This window comes from Hyperoodon ampullatus, assembly GCF_949752795.1.
Source record: "Hyperoodon ampullatus genome assembly, chromosome: 15".
Classification (NCBI taxonomy): domain Eukaryota; kingdom Metazoa; phylum Chordata; class Mammalia; order Artiodactyla; family Ziphiidae; genus Hyperoodon; species Hyperoodon ampullatus.
Genome location: NC_136928.1, coordinates 57,555,934 through 57,575,824, shown reverse-complemented (window position 1 = coordinate 57,575,824; position 19,891 = coordinate 57,555,934). Strand labels below are relative to the sequence as shown.

The 19,891-nt window shown below is 39.6% G+C and overlaps 1 protein-coding gene across 1 annotated transcript in view; it reads right to left on the bottom strand.

Moving 5' to 3' along the window:
* Nucleotides 1–319: 319 nt before the first annotated feature.
* The window catches only part of CDKL4 (cyclin dependent kinase like 4), a gene marked incomplete at its 3' end in the record, with an annotated part of 31,677 nt that continues 12,105 nt past the window's right edge, over nt 320–19,891 (bottom strand). Inside the window, 9 exon segments of the mRNA XM_079721078.1 lie at nt 320–378; nt 381–420; nt 2,600–2,734; nt 5,035–5,091; nt 6,798–6,880; nt 8,351–8,548; nt 9,660–9,666; nt 9,670–9,750; nt 16,174–16,246. Coding sequence (XP_079577204.1) covers nt 320–378; nt 381–420; nt 2,600–2,734; nt 5,035–5,091; nt 6,798–6,880; nt 8,351–8,548; nt 9,660–9,666; nt 9,670–9,750; nt 16,174–16,246 — 733 coding nt within the window.

Below are 19,891 nucleotides of genomic sequence, written 5' to 3'. Positions count from 1 at the left end.
TGTAAATCTTTTTCATAAATCAAAGTATAAGCTCACAAATTCTCGATACACATTGCTTCAAGAGGGGCTGCTCTGATGAAATTGAAAATGTCTCCTCCATATGTGCAGGTTCAGACTTTGTAACATTTAAAGAAAATGTTCTAAAAGATAAAGTTGGCATGTAAAAAGCATGGGCAGAGGAATCAGTAATGATCAGAGCAAAACAATTCTAGAAAGCATCTTAATTTTCATATGGCTCATTTGCATTTGAAACACTGAGAATCCCTATTCCTCTGGTACAAAAATGTGTACCTATTAAATTACTTTCCACTTGAAAGAACTAAATGTTTGGAAGATGATCGAATTTTAACTGGAAGACTTGTTTTCTTCCATCAGGTGTGGGGAGATGTGGCTTCCTGGTATGAGACGCAACAGTTGATTCTAATAGCAGAACAAGACAAAAATAGGAAAGTAAATTGAAAATAATTCCTATTGGTACAGTTTGATTTAAAGGTGGTAAAACAAGAAGGATACATATGGTGCAAAGATGTCAAAAGACATCAATTAAAAAAATTAAACAGGGTTACTTTTTCCAAAAATTGTGATTCTCTGATACTTGAAAATTAGTTTCTATGATTTATTCTAGGATTCTCAGAGATGTACTATGATTTATTTCAATAAACTCATTTATGAGTATCTACTCAGGGTTTAAAAGATAGATGTCCACCAGCTATTAAACAATAATTCTAAGAGTCTACATTCTATCCATCTCAAATTTTTAATTTTGGATATTAATTTTAGGATATTGGCAGAACAGCAAAGATTTAAAACCTCTTTACTATCAACTTTAAACATTTAGTCTTTGGGAAATTGCTGGTTATCCACTCAGAGATATAGAAACTAAGATCTAGGTAGAAATTTGAACTCACAAAGTGAAAACACCCTATAGGAAAAGATCTTTCTTAACTTTTAGTTTATTTTCTGATATGGTAAAATGTCTAGGAAAGAGGTGTGTGCTCAGAAAGAAAACCAGAACTTGAAAGACATCCCTGTCTTTCTCTTGGCCTTGCTCTCTATGGACTTCACCTGGTGGAGGGAGGCGGCTAGGCATGGTCTCGTGGTGAGGGCTCTGGTGGGGCTAGCACATAGAGATGGACAGGATGCAGATGGCTAAGCACGGAGAACATGACATCGTCTTTGTAAATGACATTCTCTAGGTGCATGCTGCTCTTGGTGTTTCTTTTCCTTCTGTTGTCTTGGGTCTTTGGGAAGGCCTTCTGTAAAATCCCTGATCTGTATCAACTGGGCCACAAAGTATTAAAGAAAGGGGAGCACAGCTGTGAACTGGAGACTTAAAGGGAGAGCAGTGTCCCCACCCACATGGAGGCGAGCGTGGTGGAAAGTGGATCAGGGACCAAGATGCAGGATGGAGCAGGGCCACCATCCACCCTCCCAGGACAAAGCTGGGGAAGTTGGTGAGATGTTTTTGAGGGGACAGTGTTTTTACACAAAATTCACACTGTATTTCAAATTGCTGCCTCAGACTCATTTGAACAAACCCTTATTTTTTGGTTATTTAAGTAAACTGTATTGGGCTTAACTTGCAAACATGTAACTTGAACAGTTAAAGGTAAAATGACCTATGTAATACAAATTTGGATTTTTATTTTGGATACATCTTTCTCTCCCAACAAACTTCTATTTTAACTATTGAAAGAGACCTTCCTTTATGGTAAAGATGCTAATAAGAAGATAAATGAACAAAAAAGTAGATCAGAGGTGGAGGATTAAGCAAATGCAAAATGTGACAAGTGTCAGTTTCTGAAAAATGGAAAATTACCATCTTGGCTTATTAATAAGCAATGTTCACCTACTTATTTATTTGGATAATATTTATTAAGTACCTTTGATGTAACAGATATTGTTTTAGGTGCTGGGGATACAGGTGAGGGGAAAAAAAAATCCAACCTCAAAGAAACCTACTTTCATGGAGTTTATGTTTTAACTTCAAAGTTTTGCAAGTAAATGGTAGTTGCCTAATAAGCTACAGAATCAGTGTTCGTCTTTATATTCACTGTATTTATTCTACACTATTGGCACATTTTAGGACAGGATTTGGTTCTGAGATATCTGAGTTTCAGCTCTTTGTATCTGTCCAGAGCTTGTCCTTGGCTTCCAGGAAAAGCCTAGGAAAGGCAGACTAAGGTGCCTGCCACGGGTGAAAAGACAGAAGAGTCAAGTTTCCTTTACTGGGCATCTGGAGGCTACAGAAGGTACCGGGATTCTTCATTATGCTGAACTCAGTTCTGCTGTAATCGGGGCTTACTTGTTTGAAACTGTTGTGTTTTGGGTATATGACCTGGCAGGGGGGATATCGAATCAGTGTAAGAAAAGAGTTGTGCAATAACTTAAGTGTATTTCAATAAGATTTTGTGACAATCTGTATATTTTCATAGTTTTATGGTTTTATGACATCAGTCACCAATATTTATTAGACAAACAAATACAATTAAACCAGTGCAAAGAGAAGATCTTGGTGCCTGCCTAGTCTCACTTTGAAAGGTAGAGAAGGAAAATAAAGAATCATTTTTACAGCACTTTAACTTTTGAATGGAGGTACCTGCTGACATCTTCTGTTTCTTCCTTCATTACATGCTTTTCTTTTTATTTGGTCCTCTTGAAAAGAATCAAAGTAGGGGCTCTCCAGGAGTTGGGCAGAAGTTAACCTGTCTTCGGGATTCATCCTCAGACACTCCTATGGAAGACGGGAAGAGCAAAGAAGGTATTAAAAGAGGAGCCTGTTTTGTTACTGTGCCCAAAAACTCTGAATAATAACTTGGTAGAGCAAATACGAGTTTAGAAAATCTTCAGGTTTGTATGTTATCCAGTACTTGGAACTTGTTAATAACTGGAATTGCTCTTCTTTTGCCCTTTCAAAGTCTTTTGAGGGTAGGCTTGATGAACATTCAATGTCTCGAAGGGGGTAAATGTAGGTCAAGTGCGTTTCACCAATGACATTTCTTTATTACTTGTCAAAGCAAATAGTTTGTAGGGCTCCACAAAATGTGGTCCCTAGGCCAGCTACATCAGCATCACCTGGGAACTTGCTAGAAATACAAATTCTTTGGTCCAACCCCAGGCCTACTGAATCAAAAGCACTGGGGGTGGGGCCCAGCAATCTGTGTTTAACAAGCCTTCAGGGTGAATCTAATACCTGTTCAAGTTTGAGAAGCCACCTGAGAATGGATTGGGCTTACAGGGCTTGACCTACTCTCCACCAACCCCTCGGGGGGTTTTGCTAAATTGCAGGTGGGTCAGAACAACCTGTCCAGCACAAGGTTGGAGAATTAGACTTCCAGGACAGGGCCTGCAGAGTGCTGGGTTAGGGCAAGTAAGAGCAGTGAGACAGGTAGAAGGCAGGTGAGGTCCAGTGGAGCAGTGGTAAGGGCAGTCTGAGAGCTCAGAGGTGTCGGCCTCCGAGTCTCAGGAGGACTCATACTGAAGGAATCCAGCACCCTGGATAGCACCTGGGTAGTGACCAGCACTAGCACAAAGGCTGGTCTACAAAGTTGACTCTAGGTCATCCAGATGGCTCTACTTTCTAGATCAGAAGAGTTTCAAACTGGGCTGCTTATCATAATCACCTAGGGGGAGGCTTAAAGATACAAATTCCAAGGTCCTATTCATAGAGATTCTGCTTCCGTAAATCTGAGGTTATTTATTGGAATGTATATATATATATATATATATATATATATATATTTGCAGTATGCGGGCCTCTCACTGTTGTGGTCTCTCCCGTTGCGGAGCACAGGCTCCGGACGCGCAGGCTCAGCGGCCATGGCTCACGGGCCCAGCTGCTCTGCGGCATGTGGGATCTTCCCGGACCAGGGCACAAACCTGTGTCCCCTGCATCGGCAGGCGGACTCTCAACCACTGTGCAACCAGGGAAGCCCTGGAATGTATATTTTTAAAAAGCTCATTCTAATGAGTAGTCATTCTGATCAGTGGTATGGAAGTCATTGCTATAAATATAACTTAATTGCTTGTTAAAGATAGATACTCATACTAGTATCTCCATCCCTATACCACTAAAGGCTTTCAGCGTCCACACTGAATGGAAGAGGCACACTTTCTATCGTGGCCTCAGTTGGTCAAGCATGAATGGTATACTGGTCATAGATGAGTTTCTTCTGCTTTTTATTAGAATTTGTCCTTTGTTTGACTATCTCTTTTGGCCCTGGTACAGGGGCTATATTTGGTGTCTGCATGGTTCTGATTTTGCCTGATCTTCTACTGATTTTTTTAAAAAGCAATTTAAAATTTTAGTTAACCCAGTGTATCCAAAATGTTATCAGTTCAACATTTAATATTTTAAAAACTATTAATGAAATATTTTATATTCTTTTTTAAAGTAATTTTCATAGAAATATAATACATCTCAATTCTAATCAGCCATATTTCAAGTGCTCAGTAGTAACATGTAACTAGTGGCTACCATATTGGACAGCACAGTTCTTTTTATTTAAAATTTTTTTATTTTATTTATTTATTTATTTTTAACATCTTTATTGGAGTATAATTGCTTTACAATGGTGTGTTAGTTTCTGCTTTATAACAAAGTGAATCAGCTATACATATACATATATCCCCATATCTCTTCCCTCTACAGCACAATTCGTTTTATTTTTTACAGCACAGTTCTTGATCTTCAAACTTAAGGAGTACATTTATCCTCATAAATGTCCACAGTCTTGAATATACTGACTTAACAGTCAAATTTCCTAATGAATGCAGAAGAAGTATGGTCTTCATCACGGCAGACCTTAATTATACTCTTTCATCTTCTACTAATTTTAATGGATATGTTAGAAAGATTACTGTGTAAACCACTGATGTTCCTTTAACTGTAATTATTTTACAGTTCCTGAACTGTTTCAATGACTACATTTTTACCTTGGCATTATTTGCCCTACTGTCCACGACCCCCCAGAGTTACCAGCTTCAATCATTACGATTTGCAGTCAGTAATGGTTATAATTGATGCTTAGGTACCTTCACGAAATTCAAAGCCACAGGATGAACATCTGAGAACTTTTCTTCAAGAGTTTCCTAAAAAACAAAGTAAAGCATTTCAATGTTATCTAACAACAAAGTAATGGATATTTTAAATATATTAGCATTAAGAATACTTTGGAGAAAGACCCCCTAGTAGGTTAGATTTTGAAGATTTTTTAAAATCATATTTTTACATAATTTTACACGACTGTATAGTGTAGTGGGAAAAATTGAAGCTATTAACTTCACAGTGTTTTGCAATTAGTGTTTGGTAAATGTTCGTGCTAAATATCCCCTTCTGAAATCCTACAATAGTACCCTAATATCTACTTATAGGGATGCCTGATCTACTTACAGAAATGCTTTGAGCATTAATGAAAATACACTGAGCTGCATAATTAAGAGCACTACGGAAAGCAACAGAATGATGAACACAAAATTCAGAATAGTAAGGGGGGAAGAGAATGGGATTGAGGAAGAGTACATGGGGACGGGGAAGCTTCCAAGTCAATGGCAATATTCTCCTTCCTTAACTAGGCAGCAAGTACATGTGAATTTGTTGTATTTTGGTCTTTAAATCAAACATGTTATATAAATAATCTTTTGTAATTCAACCTCTAGACTTGTAATTCAACTTTTAACCTTCTATTATATTTGTTAAAAGCCTTAACAAATATAATAAAAAAGAAATCCAGTACATAAATCAAGGTATTATACGAAATAAATTTAAGATGAACAGGGTGTTTAGAGAAGTTGGGACCACCTGAATCTGATGGTTCACAGGTGCCATAAATCATGACCTGGCTTTGCAGACTCTCCCCACCTCCAGCACAGCTGGAGCGTGGCACACGCTTCCCCTGACCGTCCTTGCATTCTATAGGCAGAATCTAGATCATACAGAGTTTTAAAGATCATAGCCCAAACTTAGGTAACAGACAGGAAATCAATGACTACAGAGAGTAAGAGGGTCAAGTTGTCATTGGTAGATTCCCACAAAAAGGCAAAGACCACAGGAAGAGTGTAGAGGTGATCACTGTGGCTTGCAGTTTTGATTTGGATACAACGAGGGTCATTTTGTGGAATGACCTTCCATGTGGAAATATATGTTGTGAAGAAATAGTTTCTATTGAGCTTTGTTTCAGAAGCTGAAGAAGATAGACAATGCATTATTTTTTCAAAATAGAGACAACTATGGTAAGTACTGTTTATGAGAAAATAATTATTTCATAATTATTTCAGGGCAAGGTACCAGAGTGTTTTGATTAAAAGGATCATGGTATTTATGAAGGAACTAAGCATACTTTCACTTCAAATTTAAAATTGAATTAATCTTTGTTTTTTTTTTTTTTTTTTTTTTTTTGCGGTACATGGGCCTCTCACTGTTGTGGCCTCTCCCATTGCGGAGCACAGGCTCCGGACGCACAGACTCAGCGGCCATGGCTCACGGGCCTAACCGCTCCGCGGCATGTGGGATCTTCCCAGACCAGGGCTCGAACCCGTGTCCCCTGCATCGGCAGGCGGACTCTCAACCACTGCGCCACCAGGGAAGCCCTGAATTAATCTTTGAATACATAGGGCAAGTAAACTTTTAAATCATTTTCCTGGTTCATTTTATGTAGTTTTTACATAGTTTTTTTGACCTGTGTCAGTGTGTCATAAGGAAAACAGGAGCCCAAAGCACAAACATTAAAGAAGAAACAACTACCCCTTTAAAGAAAGTAGCAACACAAATAACAAAACACCAGAATCGAGCAATTTATCATATCTTCTGGTTCAGGAATACTGATGCCATGGAAAAACTGGTTACTTTTAAAGGTAGATTGATGTCTTGGGATTAGTTTTCTTGTAAAATACAAACCACATAACTCATGATAAATTTACTAACATAATGCTTAAATGCTTAACATAGTGCTAAATGCTTAACATAATGCTTAAATGGTTAACTTCTGAGTTCCAGATGTGAAAGAAATACTGAGCCTGATCATTCCCTCCAGATTTGGGAGGAATGGGTCACTGCAAAAACATACCTTCTCAGGTAAGGTCAATGCTCCCAAGGATCTCTCTTTGCCACACATGGTTTGGTCTGCCATTCAGCCGCCACCAAAAGAGGAGGTAAGCAAGTGGTCTGGAGGGCTTTACACATATGATCCCATTTAATCTCATAACCATCTCACAATCGTTGCTATTTTTCATTTATACTGTCCCAGTCAGAGAATGAGGCTCAGAGGTTTGATCAGCTGTCTAAAGTCACACGGTCATTAGGTGACAGACCCAGAATTCAGACTCAGGTCTGTCTAACATCTGCCTAATGTAAATTTCCACAAACTTGTAGGAAATCAATTAAACAGCATAAGCTTAAGGTGTGGCCTGTAGTGATATGCTACCCCACATTTTTCATGCTGTGGAATTCTCCAGCAGAATGTATTGGGACCACACAGGGAATTGCATCAGACCAGACAACAGTAGTTCCCTTGCCCAGCAGCCATGCTGCCAGGAGAGCCTATGGGAAGGGATTAATAAATACCCATCACTTTGTTTGCATCCATGCTGCTGGCGTAAAGCTGCAGCTGATCTTTTGGGTTATGTTCTCTTCCAACCAGGTGGAAGTAGACAAGTGCTGAGGACGCTGCATCGTGATGAAAGCTCATGAAAGAGAGCATTTGAGTCCATTCTTATTCTGCACTTAACTAGTTGTAGGACTTTAGGCCACTCATGGAAGCTCCCAGAGCCTCAGTTTCCTCATTGGTAAAAACAGGCACAATGAAAAATGTTATAATGTCCTTAATGGGCTTTTCTTAAGACTGAAAGAGAGGGTGTGTGTGAAAGTAATTTGTAAATTCTTAAGTATAAAGAAGCAGATTTGAGGAGTGGCAACAGAGGCTGTATAGCCTGCAAAACCTAAAATATTTACCATTTGGCCCTTTATAGAAAAAGTTTGCTGACCCCTGTGCTAGAGGAAAGGGGAAAAATCCTCTTTTACAGAGGATAGAAAGTGCATTTGAGTAATTATCTTTAGAGTAAGCTCTATGCAGCTGACTCATACCCTTAGCCCTATCTTAGGCTGATAAGGAAAGTAAATCTATAGTTTATTCCTCGGCTAATTGACTTGACTTGGAAAGGCATCTGAAAACTCCTCACTGACAGAAGTTATGGCTCTACACATTGAGAAAAGGGTTGGGCTTTGGCTACAACCCAAAACAGCCATCCTGAGTAGCACTTGGGAGAAAAAAGAAAGGTCTTATTGTTCATTACAGTGACATACCACTACTATAACACTCTAGCAACTCTGTAAGCCATAAAATGCAACTTATACCCAGTGTTCTGATTATCAGATACAGTTTGTCCACATCTGATTTTCCAGGCCAGAGTGGCTGGCCTGTCAGGAGCTCTGCAAAAATGCAACCGGTAGCCCATACGTCGACTGAAGAACCATAGTGGGTATCTCCCACAAGAAGTTCAGGAGCTCGGTACAATCTTGTAGCGACATAATCAGTGTAGGCATCTCCTGGAACTGCAACTGCATCAGTCAAATCAGGTGGGTCACATTCTCCCAAGAGAGGAACTACTCCTGAGAGCAGTCAGGCATTCAGATCAGCTTCAGTAATTCTCAGGAGCCACGACACTCCTAACAGTTCACGCAGTGAGGCACTCATCGCGTAAACAGTACTCAGAGAGTAAATTCACCTTCCCCATACTATGTATAAAATAGATAAGCAATCCACTGTACAGCACAGGGAATTACACCCGTTATCTTGTAATAACCTATAATGGAGTATTATCTGCAAAAATACTGAATCCCTATACTGTACACCTGAAACTAACATAATATTGTAAATCAACTATATACTTCAATTAAAAAAAATTCAACTTCCAAAGGTACCTGAGCTAGTTAACATCTATAGAATCCCAAAAAGAGAGGACCGGGGTGAGGGGGTAGGGAGAATTTCTACAGTGTAACTTCAATTATAAACCAGCTTCTCAATGCATTGTCAAGTCACCTGTGTCTGGGTCCTCTCAGGATATCGATTATGTGTATGCCCCCCGTGCAGTGTGTCTGTTGTTAATGCCTGTTTTTGCCTGCTGCACAGCTCTAGATTCAAGGAGACATCATTATCTGTCCCCCTTTCCCTTGGTTCCTCCCTCTCTGGGATGACTTCTTTTTTCTCAGCACTGTCTCTGAATCCTCTCTGTCATTTTCTGTTTACTCTCCTAGTCTCATCAGCTCCACGAAGTTTTTCCCAACCACTCTAGACCACATTAATATCTCCCTCCAGGGAACCATCTGCCCTTTCGCTTTAGTACTTTATTGCCAGTCATCTTGTATTATTCTTTTGTTTCTTTTACTTCAGATTATAAGTGCATGAAGACTAGAAATGCATCTTGTAGTTCTTTTCCTTTCCTATGGGGCAAAGTACATAAATGTGACATCCAATAAATTGTAGTTGATTGGATGGAGGTGAAGTGTGAACTGATGTACTGACTAAAAGGTTACAGTGAAATTTCCCTTTTTGAATAATAACAATATAACAATCAGCATACATTCAGTATCTAAAGTAAGAATTTTAACTGTATCATTTCATAATCATCTGAATTGGATAAGTTAGTAAAAAATTGCTACTTACTCAGAATTCATGCAAACCCAAAGTCACAGATCTTGATTATTCCTTGCTTAGTTATTAGAATATTTTCAGGTTTTACATCTCTGTGAATACACTGTAAGAAAATATTTGGGCTTCCCTGGTGGCGCAGTGGTTAAGAATCCGCCTGCCAGTGCAGGAGACCCGGGTTCAAGCCCTGGTCCAGGAAGATCCCACATGCCACAGAGCAGCTAAGCCCGTGAACCACAACTACTGAGCCTGTGTACCACAACTACTGAAGCCTGCACGCCTTAGAGCCCAAGCTCCGCAACAAGAGAAGCCACGGCAATGAGAGTCCAGCGCACTAAAACGAAGAGTAGCCCCTGCTTGCCGCAACCAGAGAAAAGCCTGCTTGCAGCAACAAAGACCCAATGCAACCAAAAATAAAAAAAATAAATTAAAAAAAAAAAAAAGAAAATATTTAATTATTTCCCCGAGTCATCAAGACAACGAAGCATAATGAACATTTAACTATTAGTTTAAATGATAAACAAAGCCTGTGAGATAAACACAAATACGGTTTTCCTTCATTTTTCTAAAAACTTAAATTGCCATTTTTTTATTTGTAAATCTTATCATACCAAAAGAAGAAAAAGTTGCTATATTAGGAAAGAAATTAAAATAATTATTGGATAGGAAAACTGAAAAAATTTTTTTTGAGAAAGGAGGATCATGTAATTATTTTTTCCACTTTTTACTGAGCCCTATTTAAACAGTAAGAGATAAAACCCTGACTGAGACAAGGTCCTACTGTATAGCACAGAGAACTATATTTAATATCCTATGATAAACCATAATGGAAAAGGATATAAGAATATATATATGTATAATGGAGTCACTGTTGTACAGCAGTAATTAACACAACCTTGTAAATCAAGTATGAGGTAACCCTGAACGAGGTAACACTCAGAGTGCTTCTAATAAGAACGGCTGCCCCCCAAGAATCACAATGCAGGTTGCACAAATATTGCAGATTGGAGAAACTGGAAAAACATTTGAATGACAGCAAAAACAAAATTCATTAGAGTGACCATCTTATTTATTATCCAGCTCTATTAAGGATGTGTGAAAGGGAGCTCTATTAATTACTACAGGAGGACAACAGCCCACAACTGTCCTGGGCAAGCTGGGATATAATGGTCACCTATTAACAACAGATACCAAATATTCGGCCTCAGGGGATGAGTATCCCCAACTAATCTGCAACCATTAACAGCTTTCTTGAAACGTGACCACAGGATGCTGTTGGAGTTGCCCCTGGGAGGGCGGGTCACCAGCGGGAGGCATTCTCCCCTCCGAGTCCTCTATGTGTGGAGAGCTTACAGCTTGCTGCAACACCCCAGGACCCTGAGTGAAGCAGGTGCTCCTTCCTGAATGTGAGAGGGCTAAGCTGAGGGTGTGGGTGAAGGTGGGCTGAGTGAGCTTCACTCACTATTAGTCCAGAAATGGCTATTCCACGCTGTGGATGCCCCAGGAGAAAACAACTCAGGCCCTATTCTTCAGAACTTTAGCTTTCCAGGTTATCCTCCCTCCAAACAAGCACACAGATAAAAATGATGTTGCTCTTCTTGTACAACTCAGCCCTCAGGCAGAGCTCTGAACTTTTCAGAGCACTTCCACATGAATTAGTTCATCCTTGCAACAATCCTGTGATTGCAGGTGGCTCTGGATTAAGTACCACAACAATCAACTCTTTCTGCCTCACTTCTCTGTTGTGCTGTCAGTCTCTTGAAGTATTCCTGTCAAATTGACAATTTTGAAATATATTTTTTTTGCTTCTATAATAGCTATCTAAAAAGAGAAAATGTTGAACCCTAAATTCATTTTGGGTCCCAAAAATGGCACTGGTACTAGAAGCTTGTTTGTATTGTCTCAATTACTGTCAACTGTCTCATAATTTGTACCACCAGCAGTTAGAAGAAACCTTTTAAGGTCTCTTAAAAGTCCTAAGGCCTTCGATATCAATTTTTAAAAACACATTGTTATAATATAAGCCAACATAGTTTTCATCCTACCTTTTAAAGCAACACATTAATGAAAACTGGATTAACACTTTGCATCATATTCACCTATAATAATTAGTGATTTAATAAGAATAGGTTATATCCCTCAGGTGAGTTTGCATCAGATTCTAAAATTCCTGTACTATATGTGTCATTACTAAGTAAATGGACTTACATTGATACCTGTCTATTGGCCTATTTAAATATGCAAATCCATGTGAAATTTACAGCTACTTATTTTCCAACCAAAACATACAAAGGCAAATGAAGTATTGATTATGTCCCAAAGAATCTGAAAAAAATTTTAGTGTAATGCAGGTAAGAGAAGCTACAAATAAAGAAGGATAGATGGAGTATTATATAATAGAAGAAAGAAAAAGAGAGTAAAAATCACTGGAACAGTAAGAAGCAGAGTATGGAGAACAGAAGATGCTTAGACATACAGCATTCACTTTCTCCAGTGCAAAGTTGCACTCAGTGCAAACTCTGTAATGCCTCTCACAATAAGCTTATTTTCCACCTAAGAGCAATAACTTGTAAGTCAGTGTAACCAAAACACTTTGATAAACTTGGGTATCATACACAGCTTTTAGCAAACATTGCTTAAACTGGGTTATTGCAGCTGATGTGCAATCTCATTTTTACAATCTCAAAAGCCCGCAAGAAGAGGTATCCATGGTATTTTAAACCTGACCCTTAATTTTAGGAATCATCTCTGGAAGCTTCCCTACTAGAAGCTGCTTCTTTATATAGCCTGAATGGACATCTGAGAAGGTTGTTCTTTGAGCCTTACGGATGGATACTCATGAGAGAGGAAAGAAACCTCCTCCTTGACAACTAAGTCATTGACATCAACAAGATGATGATGGATGTTACAGCCAGACATACTCGTATTTTGGAAGTCACTGTAATTTTGTCATTTTGACATGAAGTTCTTTTTTTTTTTTTGGCTGTGCCGTGTGGCTTGCAGGATCTTAGTTCCCCAACCAAGGATCAAACCCAGGTCCACGGCAGTGAAAGCGCAGAGTCCTAACCACTGGACCTCCAGTGAATTCCCAGACATGAAGTTGTTTTTCTCTAATCAATACGTCAAATATATAAAAATTCATGAGTTCACAATGATGCTAAATGGTCACTTTAGTTACCTCAATCTAGCCATATTATAGGGTAAAAAAAGAACAAAATGAGTAGGTATTTTCATAAGTCCAGAGTCAGATCTGAATGGGCCTGAGATTCCGCATTTCTAATGAGCTCTCAGGTGATCTCTATAAACCACACTTTGAGTAGCAAGGCCTTAATCCCTTACTACCGTAACCTTCCTTCCTTGGTAGGATCACCACTCTTGAGATAAAAAGGTAGTCATGGTCACCACAGGTTGAAAGCTGGGAATCTTTAGCAACACCATTTGGGTCAGACTGCCTTTTCTATTCTTTGAGAGTATCATGAGGGTTCCTTTAAAATAAGGAGAGTATAAAGGTTTTAGATGTACTATTGTAACAACTTACATATGATTTAGAATTTTTTTCCTTTGTGTGCATTTTAGACAATAGGTTTGTTAAAAAAAAAAAAAGATACATAAAAGCTTACCATAGCATAAGAAAATGGGATAACCAGAGTTCAGAAGTAATTTCCACGTTGGAGGAGGAAATTTTGTCTGAAAAATTATCCATTTTTAATAAAGGCCATAGATTATAAACTGGAGGTTTTCAATATTTCAAAGTTTAAGGTACAGAACGTGTTGTTCCAAGCAGAGAAAGAAATGGTGGCAGTTGCATTGAGCTACAATAATGTTTGGGTCCACTGGAAATAGTAAGTAGTAATCAGGTAGGTAAGTTGATTGGTTGACCCACTCATTCATTCATTCATTCATTCATCCAGTTATTCAATAAATGTTTCCTGAGCACCTTTTATATAAAAAAGATCCATGCTAGGCTGAAGCGATACAAAGATAAATCAGCCACAGACACTGTATTCAAGCTTATAATCAGTACACAGGAAAATGTCTGATTATATAGGGATAATGTACAACACTTATGATAAAACGAATTTTTAAAAAATCATTTTAATTACCCATAAAACTCTAGCAACAAACTTAGGTGAACTTGAATACCTCTCAGAGCATGGTGAAAAGCAACAGAGATGTGGATTCAATTCAGCATCATCTTTAGTAATATTTGAAAGTACAATTTGCATCATGAAAAACAGGTTTATGTATCTTGTGGACAATATCCCTCTATACTCTATCAATAGAAAATAAAAGCTTCTGACTTATCCTAACAAAACAAACAAACAAACAAAAACTTCACTGACTTTCTTAAAGCTAAAGGAAGCTTTTCCTAAGTATTAAAATTTAGTTCCATGATCTTGTACTCTTTTTCAGCAATCCTAGACTACTATGATAGATATTCTGCTGGCATCAAAATTGACCATATGGTAGTCTGTATCCTTGCCTCAACACTGCCTCCGTGTAGGCACCAACGCAAAAGGTCTAGAGTTGTTTTTTAAAAACTATCATTATAGCAAAAGCACCCAAGAGCCTACTTAAAGAAGCTCCCACTGGCCTAAGATTTGAACATCAGAGAGAACAATTATTGCAAAGGATTGAAACACATCAAATACATAAAATCCATTCGTTTATAACGATACCCTACACCTCCCCAAAACCGTTCATTGTTCACTCTTGGAGGCTGCTAACACACTGGCTCATCACTCTTGAGTACTGACAAACAAAGGGAATAATCACATATTTATCTTACTGTACTTTACAGTAGCCAGAGTCCATGATGGTAAATTCTTCTCCATAGAATTCCAGTTAACAAATGCAGAAGGAATAATAGAATTAGAAAATCACCACCTTTTAACCCTAATGAAATCCTGGAGAGAGGTAATAATTATCTATGAATGCTAAAATGAAATAAAAGATTGACAGGGGGGCTTCCCTGGTGGCGCAGTGGTTGAGAGTCTGCCTGCCGACTCAGGGGACACGGGTTTGTGCCCCGGTCCAGGAAGATCCCACATGCCACGGAGCGGCTGGGCCCATGAGCCATGGCCGCTGAGCCTGTGCGTCCGGAGCCTGTGCTCCGCAACGGGAGAGACCACAACAGTGAGAGGCCCGCGTACCGAAAAAAAAAAAAAAAAGATTGACAGGGAAAGTGATAATGGAGGGGATCAAATGAACACCTCCTGAAACCACTAATTTATTTTTTTTGTTTGTTTGTTTTTTTTTTGCGGTACGCGGGCCTCTCACCGCTGCGGCCTCTCCCGTCGCGGAGCACAGGCTCCGGACACGCAGGCTCAGCGGCCATGGCTCACGGGCCCAGCCGCTCCGCGGCATGTGGGATCTTCCCGGACCGGGGCACGAACCCGAGTCCCCTGCATCGGCAGGCGGACTCTCAACCACTGCGCCACCAGGGAAGTCCACTAATCTATTTTAAGACAATCAAAAGTGGGAAAGACAACCAGACATTATATATGCCTCATGATGTTGATGCAATAAGTGTACAGCACTATATGTGAAGCATTCCTGTCTAAAAAACTGAACCTGAGTATGATCAGACCTCTGGATATAAACACCAATTTATAGCAAATACAGGTGAAAGAACAAGTTAAGTAACACATAGGAAGCAATCGGCCAAAATGATTTCTGTAACACAGGAGTAGTCAAAGTGTGGCTCTAGGACCAGCAGCTTCAGTATCAACTGGGAAACTGTTAGAAATGTCAGTTCTCAGGTCCTATCCCAGACCTACTGAATCAGAAACTCTGGGAATGGGCCCAGCAAAATGTGTCTTAACAAGACCTCCTGGTGATTTTGATGCATGCTCAAGTTTGGTACCCATGGCTATAAAAAATTAATGTTGGGGAAAAAAAGGTAGGGGAAGGGGGACTGCTATAGAATAAAAGACTTAAGAGACATTAAAAACAAAACAAAATCAAGTGCCATGGAGGGTTACACTACTGATATCCCGAAAACTTATTTTAATCCAATTTAAAAATAATTATAGGAATCAGTATTGTGGCAAAAAGAAACATTAAGTTTATACAAACTTTTTTTTTTTTTTTTTTTTTTTTTTTTTGCGGTACACGGGCCTCTCACTGTTGTGGCCTCTCCCGTTGCGGAGCACAGGCTCTGGACGCGCAGGCTCAGCGGCCATGGCTCACGGGCCCAGCCGCTCCGCGGCATGTGGGATCCTCCCGGACCGGGGCACGCACCCGTGACCCCTGCATCGGCAGGCGGACTCTCAACCACTGCGCCACCAGGGAAGCCCTATACAAACTTTTAATTCATAAGGAATGAGTAATTCGATTCTTACAGAAATTGGAAAAGGGCCATGAATAATGCATTACTTTTCCTCATATTCTGTAACTTTCTTTTGTTTTGCTCTTTTGGTTCTTATTTTCCCTCTGTCATTAGCTCTTCAAATCAGACCCCTAAGCTAAGTAGAAGAAAAGAGTCATCATGAAGAAATCAGCAAATACGTTAGAAAATGTTACTTATGTTATGTCTATGACAGAAGTTAAGATATTGAAGTGTTTGCCTTAACACACTTTTGATCACTCCATCAGCAACTCTGGGGGAAAAAACAAAAAAGGAAATGAAAACTCCTAAGATAGGGTTTCAGGAGCAGAACTGGGAATAGAAATGGAATGGGCGGGGCTTGTCATGGCCAAAGGATGCAATGCAAAGGGAGTCTTGGAATTTTTTTTTTTTTTTAATGTTTTAACGAAAATTGCTTTACTACTTTTTCTTTTGGTTATATAATTTTTGCTTTGCAATTTGAAATTTTTACATCTGTAAAAATGATCCATGCTTATCATGAAAATTCAAACAATATAGAAAAGTAAAGAAATAAAAAGTGTTGACTCAAATCTTGCTAGCTCAAAATAATTGCTGTAACTTATAGTGACTGTCCCTTTAGGAATCTCTTTCTCTCCCTCTCTCTGTCTCTCTCTGCAGTTACCTTTTAATATTAAATAAATACATTAATATGGTTCAATATTTTTAAAGTTAAAGGAATATCCATGAAGAATTCTCTCATACCTGCCTTGCCAACCATTTCATCCTCTGCAACTTCCCCTGCCTCTTTCAGAAACATCCTATACATTGAGGTACAGATACTAATATGTATACATATATTTCAGTGGCCAAGGATTTCATTATATGGATGTATCATAATTTACATAATTAGTCCCCACTGATGAACAATTAGGCTTGACATGATTTTCATTTCTAGAAGCAATGCTTCAGTGAATATCTACTCATCCATCTATGGAAGTTGTGCAGTTATCTTTTTAAGGTAAGTTCTAGAAGTGGGATTTCTGGGACCTATGGTAGGCACATATTACATTTTGATCCTGCAAGTATGAACTTCAGGTAGACCTGAGACTGGGTTTTGCAGGAAAAAAGACATTCTTGAAGGTTGACCTTCAGTTCATCCAATTCACGTTGGTGGTAAACACTCAAGCATGTGCCAGGGTTGTTTTATAACAGTTACCTACGCCTGGTAAGCAGGCAGGTACACAGCCAGGGGAGGCCGAGGAGAATAAAGGGCCCTTGAGAATGGGAGGCTGGGAGCTTCTTGCCCCTGAAGATTCCTCACTCTGTGGAAAATATTGGGGAGTGTTTTCCATTGGGGAATTGGGGATCTGGGCAACTTGTATTCTGTCTGGGAGTACTTAGTGTATTTTGTGTAACCATTTCTATAAATTGCAGCAATTACATTCCCTTTAACTTTTCTGTTGATGTCTTTCCATTGCTCGCATCACTGTCCCAGGATGATGCCTTCACAGTTACATACAGCCAAACTACCCTCTCTAAGCAAGGTTGTACATATTTACACGCCCACCAAGCTTCTGTGCATTTGAGTCCCTATCTCCTCATTGTCTTGCCAACATTCCGTTTTGCCAGTGTTATGTTTGCCAATCTGTGTTTAAAATAAAAAGATATCTCACTTTGGTTTTCATTAATTTCATTTAATTACTAATGATTTTAATTTTCACATTATTGAACATTACACTTCTCTCCTTTTGTGTATTTTCTGTTCATGCCCTTTATTGCTTTTCGATTGGTCTAGTTACTCTTCTTTAAATTGATTTATGAAGACTCAATGTATATCAGAGCCTACATAGATGCTGTAAATATTTTTCTCAGTGTCTTGTTTGCTTTTCAGCCCTCGTGGAGATGAGGTTGTTGTTGGCATATTTTCAAAAATCTGAAAACACAAGATTTTTTTTTCACTAAATGTTCTACTGTAAGGATTTTTTGATTAAAAAATGTAAAATTACCTAATATTCCAAACACTCCCATCACTTAGTTTTAATATTTTATCATATTTGGATATTTAAATCATGTGTTTAGATCACTTTTTAAAAACTGAACTCATTATCGGGCAGATGGAGCTGGTCTTGCAGAAGAGTGGGCTGGCCTGTGTGTGACGCAGGTATGGCACCAGTGACAAGACATGTGAGGTCTGGGTAAACACCAAGAAATAGCAACCACTGAATGGAGCTATTTTGCTCAGAGCAGTTTCCCCATCTCAGATCACAGTGATGGTGTCAAGCCCTTGGCATCAGTGATCTGGTGGCAGCCTTTTGACTCTAGCTCTTCTCAGTATTGTGAAAGCATTTAATTCTCAGTATTAAGTCCCTTTCCACTTAAAATGTCTAGAGTGGTTTTTATTTCCTATACTGAATTCTGGTATAACTTTATCCTTTCCTTCCTTTACCTAAGAGCCAAGCCTGAGACTACATTATTTATATTTTTTTAATGAGGCAGAAGGAATAGTAAAGCCATTTGTGCACAGAGTTCAAATCTCAGCCGTGATGCTTCCTAGTTTTATAACCTTCGGCAAGTTATTTATGCTTTCACTTTTCCTGGAATAATACCTCACAAGTTTATTGAGAAGTCTATCCCTTAAGAGCCTGGGTATTGAAACATAGGTTCAGGATATGAGGGTCTGGGGTCAGACGAGGTGAGTAGATGGGGCTGACACCCAGTGCAAAGATACAAAGAGCCTGGAGAGGATGGGGAGAGGCCCTGAGGTGTGAAAGAGCTGGGAGTGTGGCGGCCAGTGTGGCTAAAGCATGGGTGAAGTTGCTGAGGCTGGCGGGGGCCAGACCCTCGAGGGCCTTCTCAATCTGGGTCAGGAATTTGCACTTTACTCTAAGTTCAAAGGGAAGTCATTGAAAGGACTCAAGAAGGCAAGGGACATATATAGAGAATGGATTTCTGGGGCAGAGTGGATACGGGGAGGTTAGTTTGGAGGCTAATTTAATAATCCAGGTGAGATCTAGTGATTTAGATGAGGCTGGTAGAGGTGGAGGGAAGGGAAGTGGACCTCAGTCCTGGGAGGAGGGCTTCCCTGGTGGTGCAGTGGTTAGGAATCCGCCTGCCAATGCAGGGGATGTGGGTTTGAGCCCTGGTCCGGGAGGATCCCACATGCCGTGGAGCAACTAAGCCCGTGAGCCACAGCTACTGAGCCCACGCGCCCTAGAGCCCGCACACTGCAACTATGAAGCCCACGCGCCTAGAGCCCATGCTCTGCAACAAGAGAAGCCACCGCAATGAGAAGCCCATGTGCCGCAACTAGAGAAAGCCCGCGAGTAGCAATGAAGACCCATCGCAGCCAAAAGAAAGAAAGAAAGAAAAATCCTGAGAGGAACTGTCAAGAGTAACACACGGCCCTATTCATGTAGGAACAGAACGCTTGTGCTGGTCCACGGACTCTAGGCACCAGGATCCAGTACTGGAACTGGGAAACCAGGTAGGGGCAAGGGTTCAGAGACTGGCAGAACCCTGGTTACTAGTGTTAGTAACACCGAATTAGGCATGAAGCAATGTCCTAAGAAACTCCCCAACTATTGTTGCGAAAGAGGGGTATTTAAGGGCACCTCACAGGAAGAGTCATGGCTTCTGCTCAAAACAGAATCCTTCCGTGAGCTCAGATTCCAAGAAGGCAGATTCCATTTTAGGCAAAACAACATTTATACAAAATAACAACTACAAACAAATACCGCTGATCTTAGGAAGAGGAGATAGTTATCAAAGAGAATACAGATTCACACAGTGTTCATTCCAGAAAGGTAGAGCATTGCAACATTATTCAGACACAGTCAGCATTTTTCAAGGCATTTTGGAGTGAAATAAAACCTTCTGTAGAAACCAAATGATACTCTATGTTTAAATAGTATACTTTGGTGAGTGCACAAACAAATAC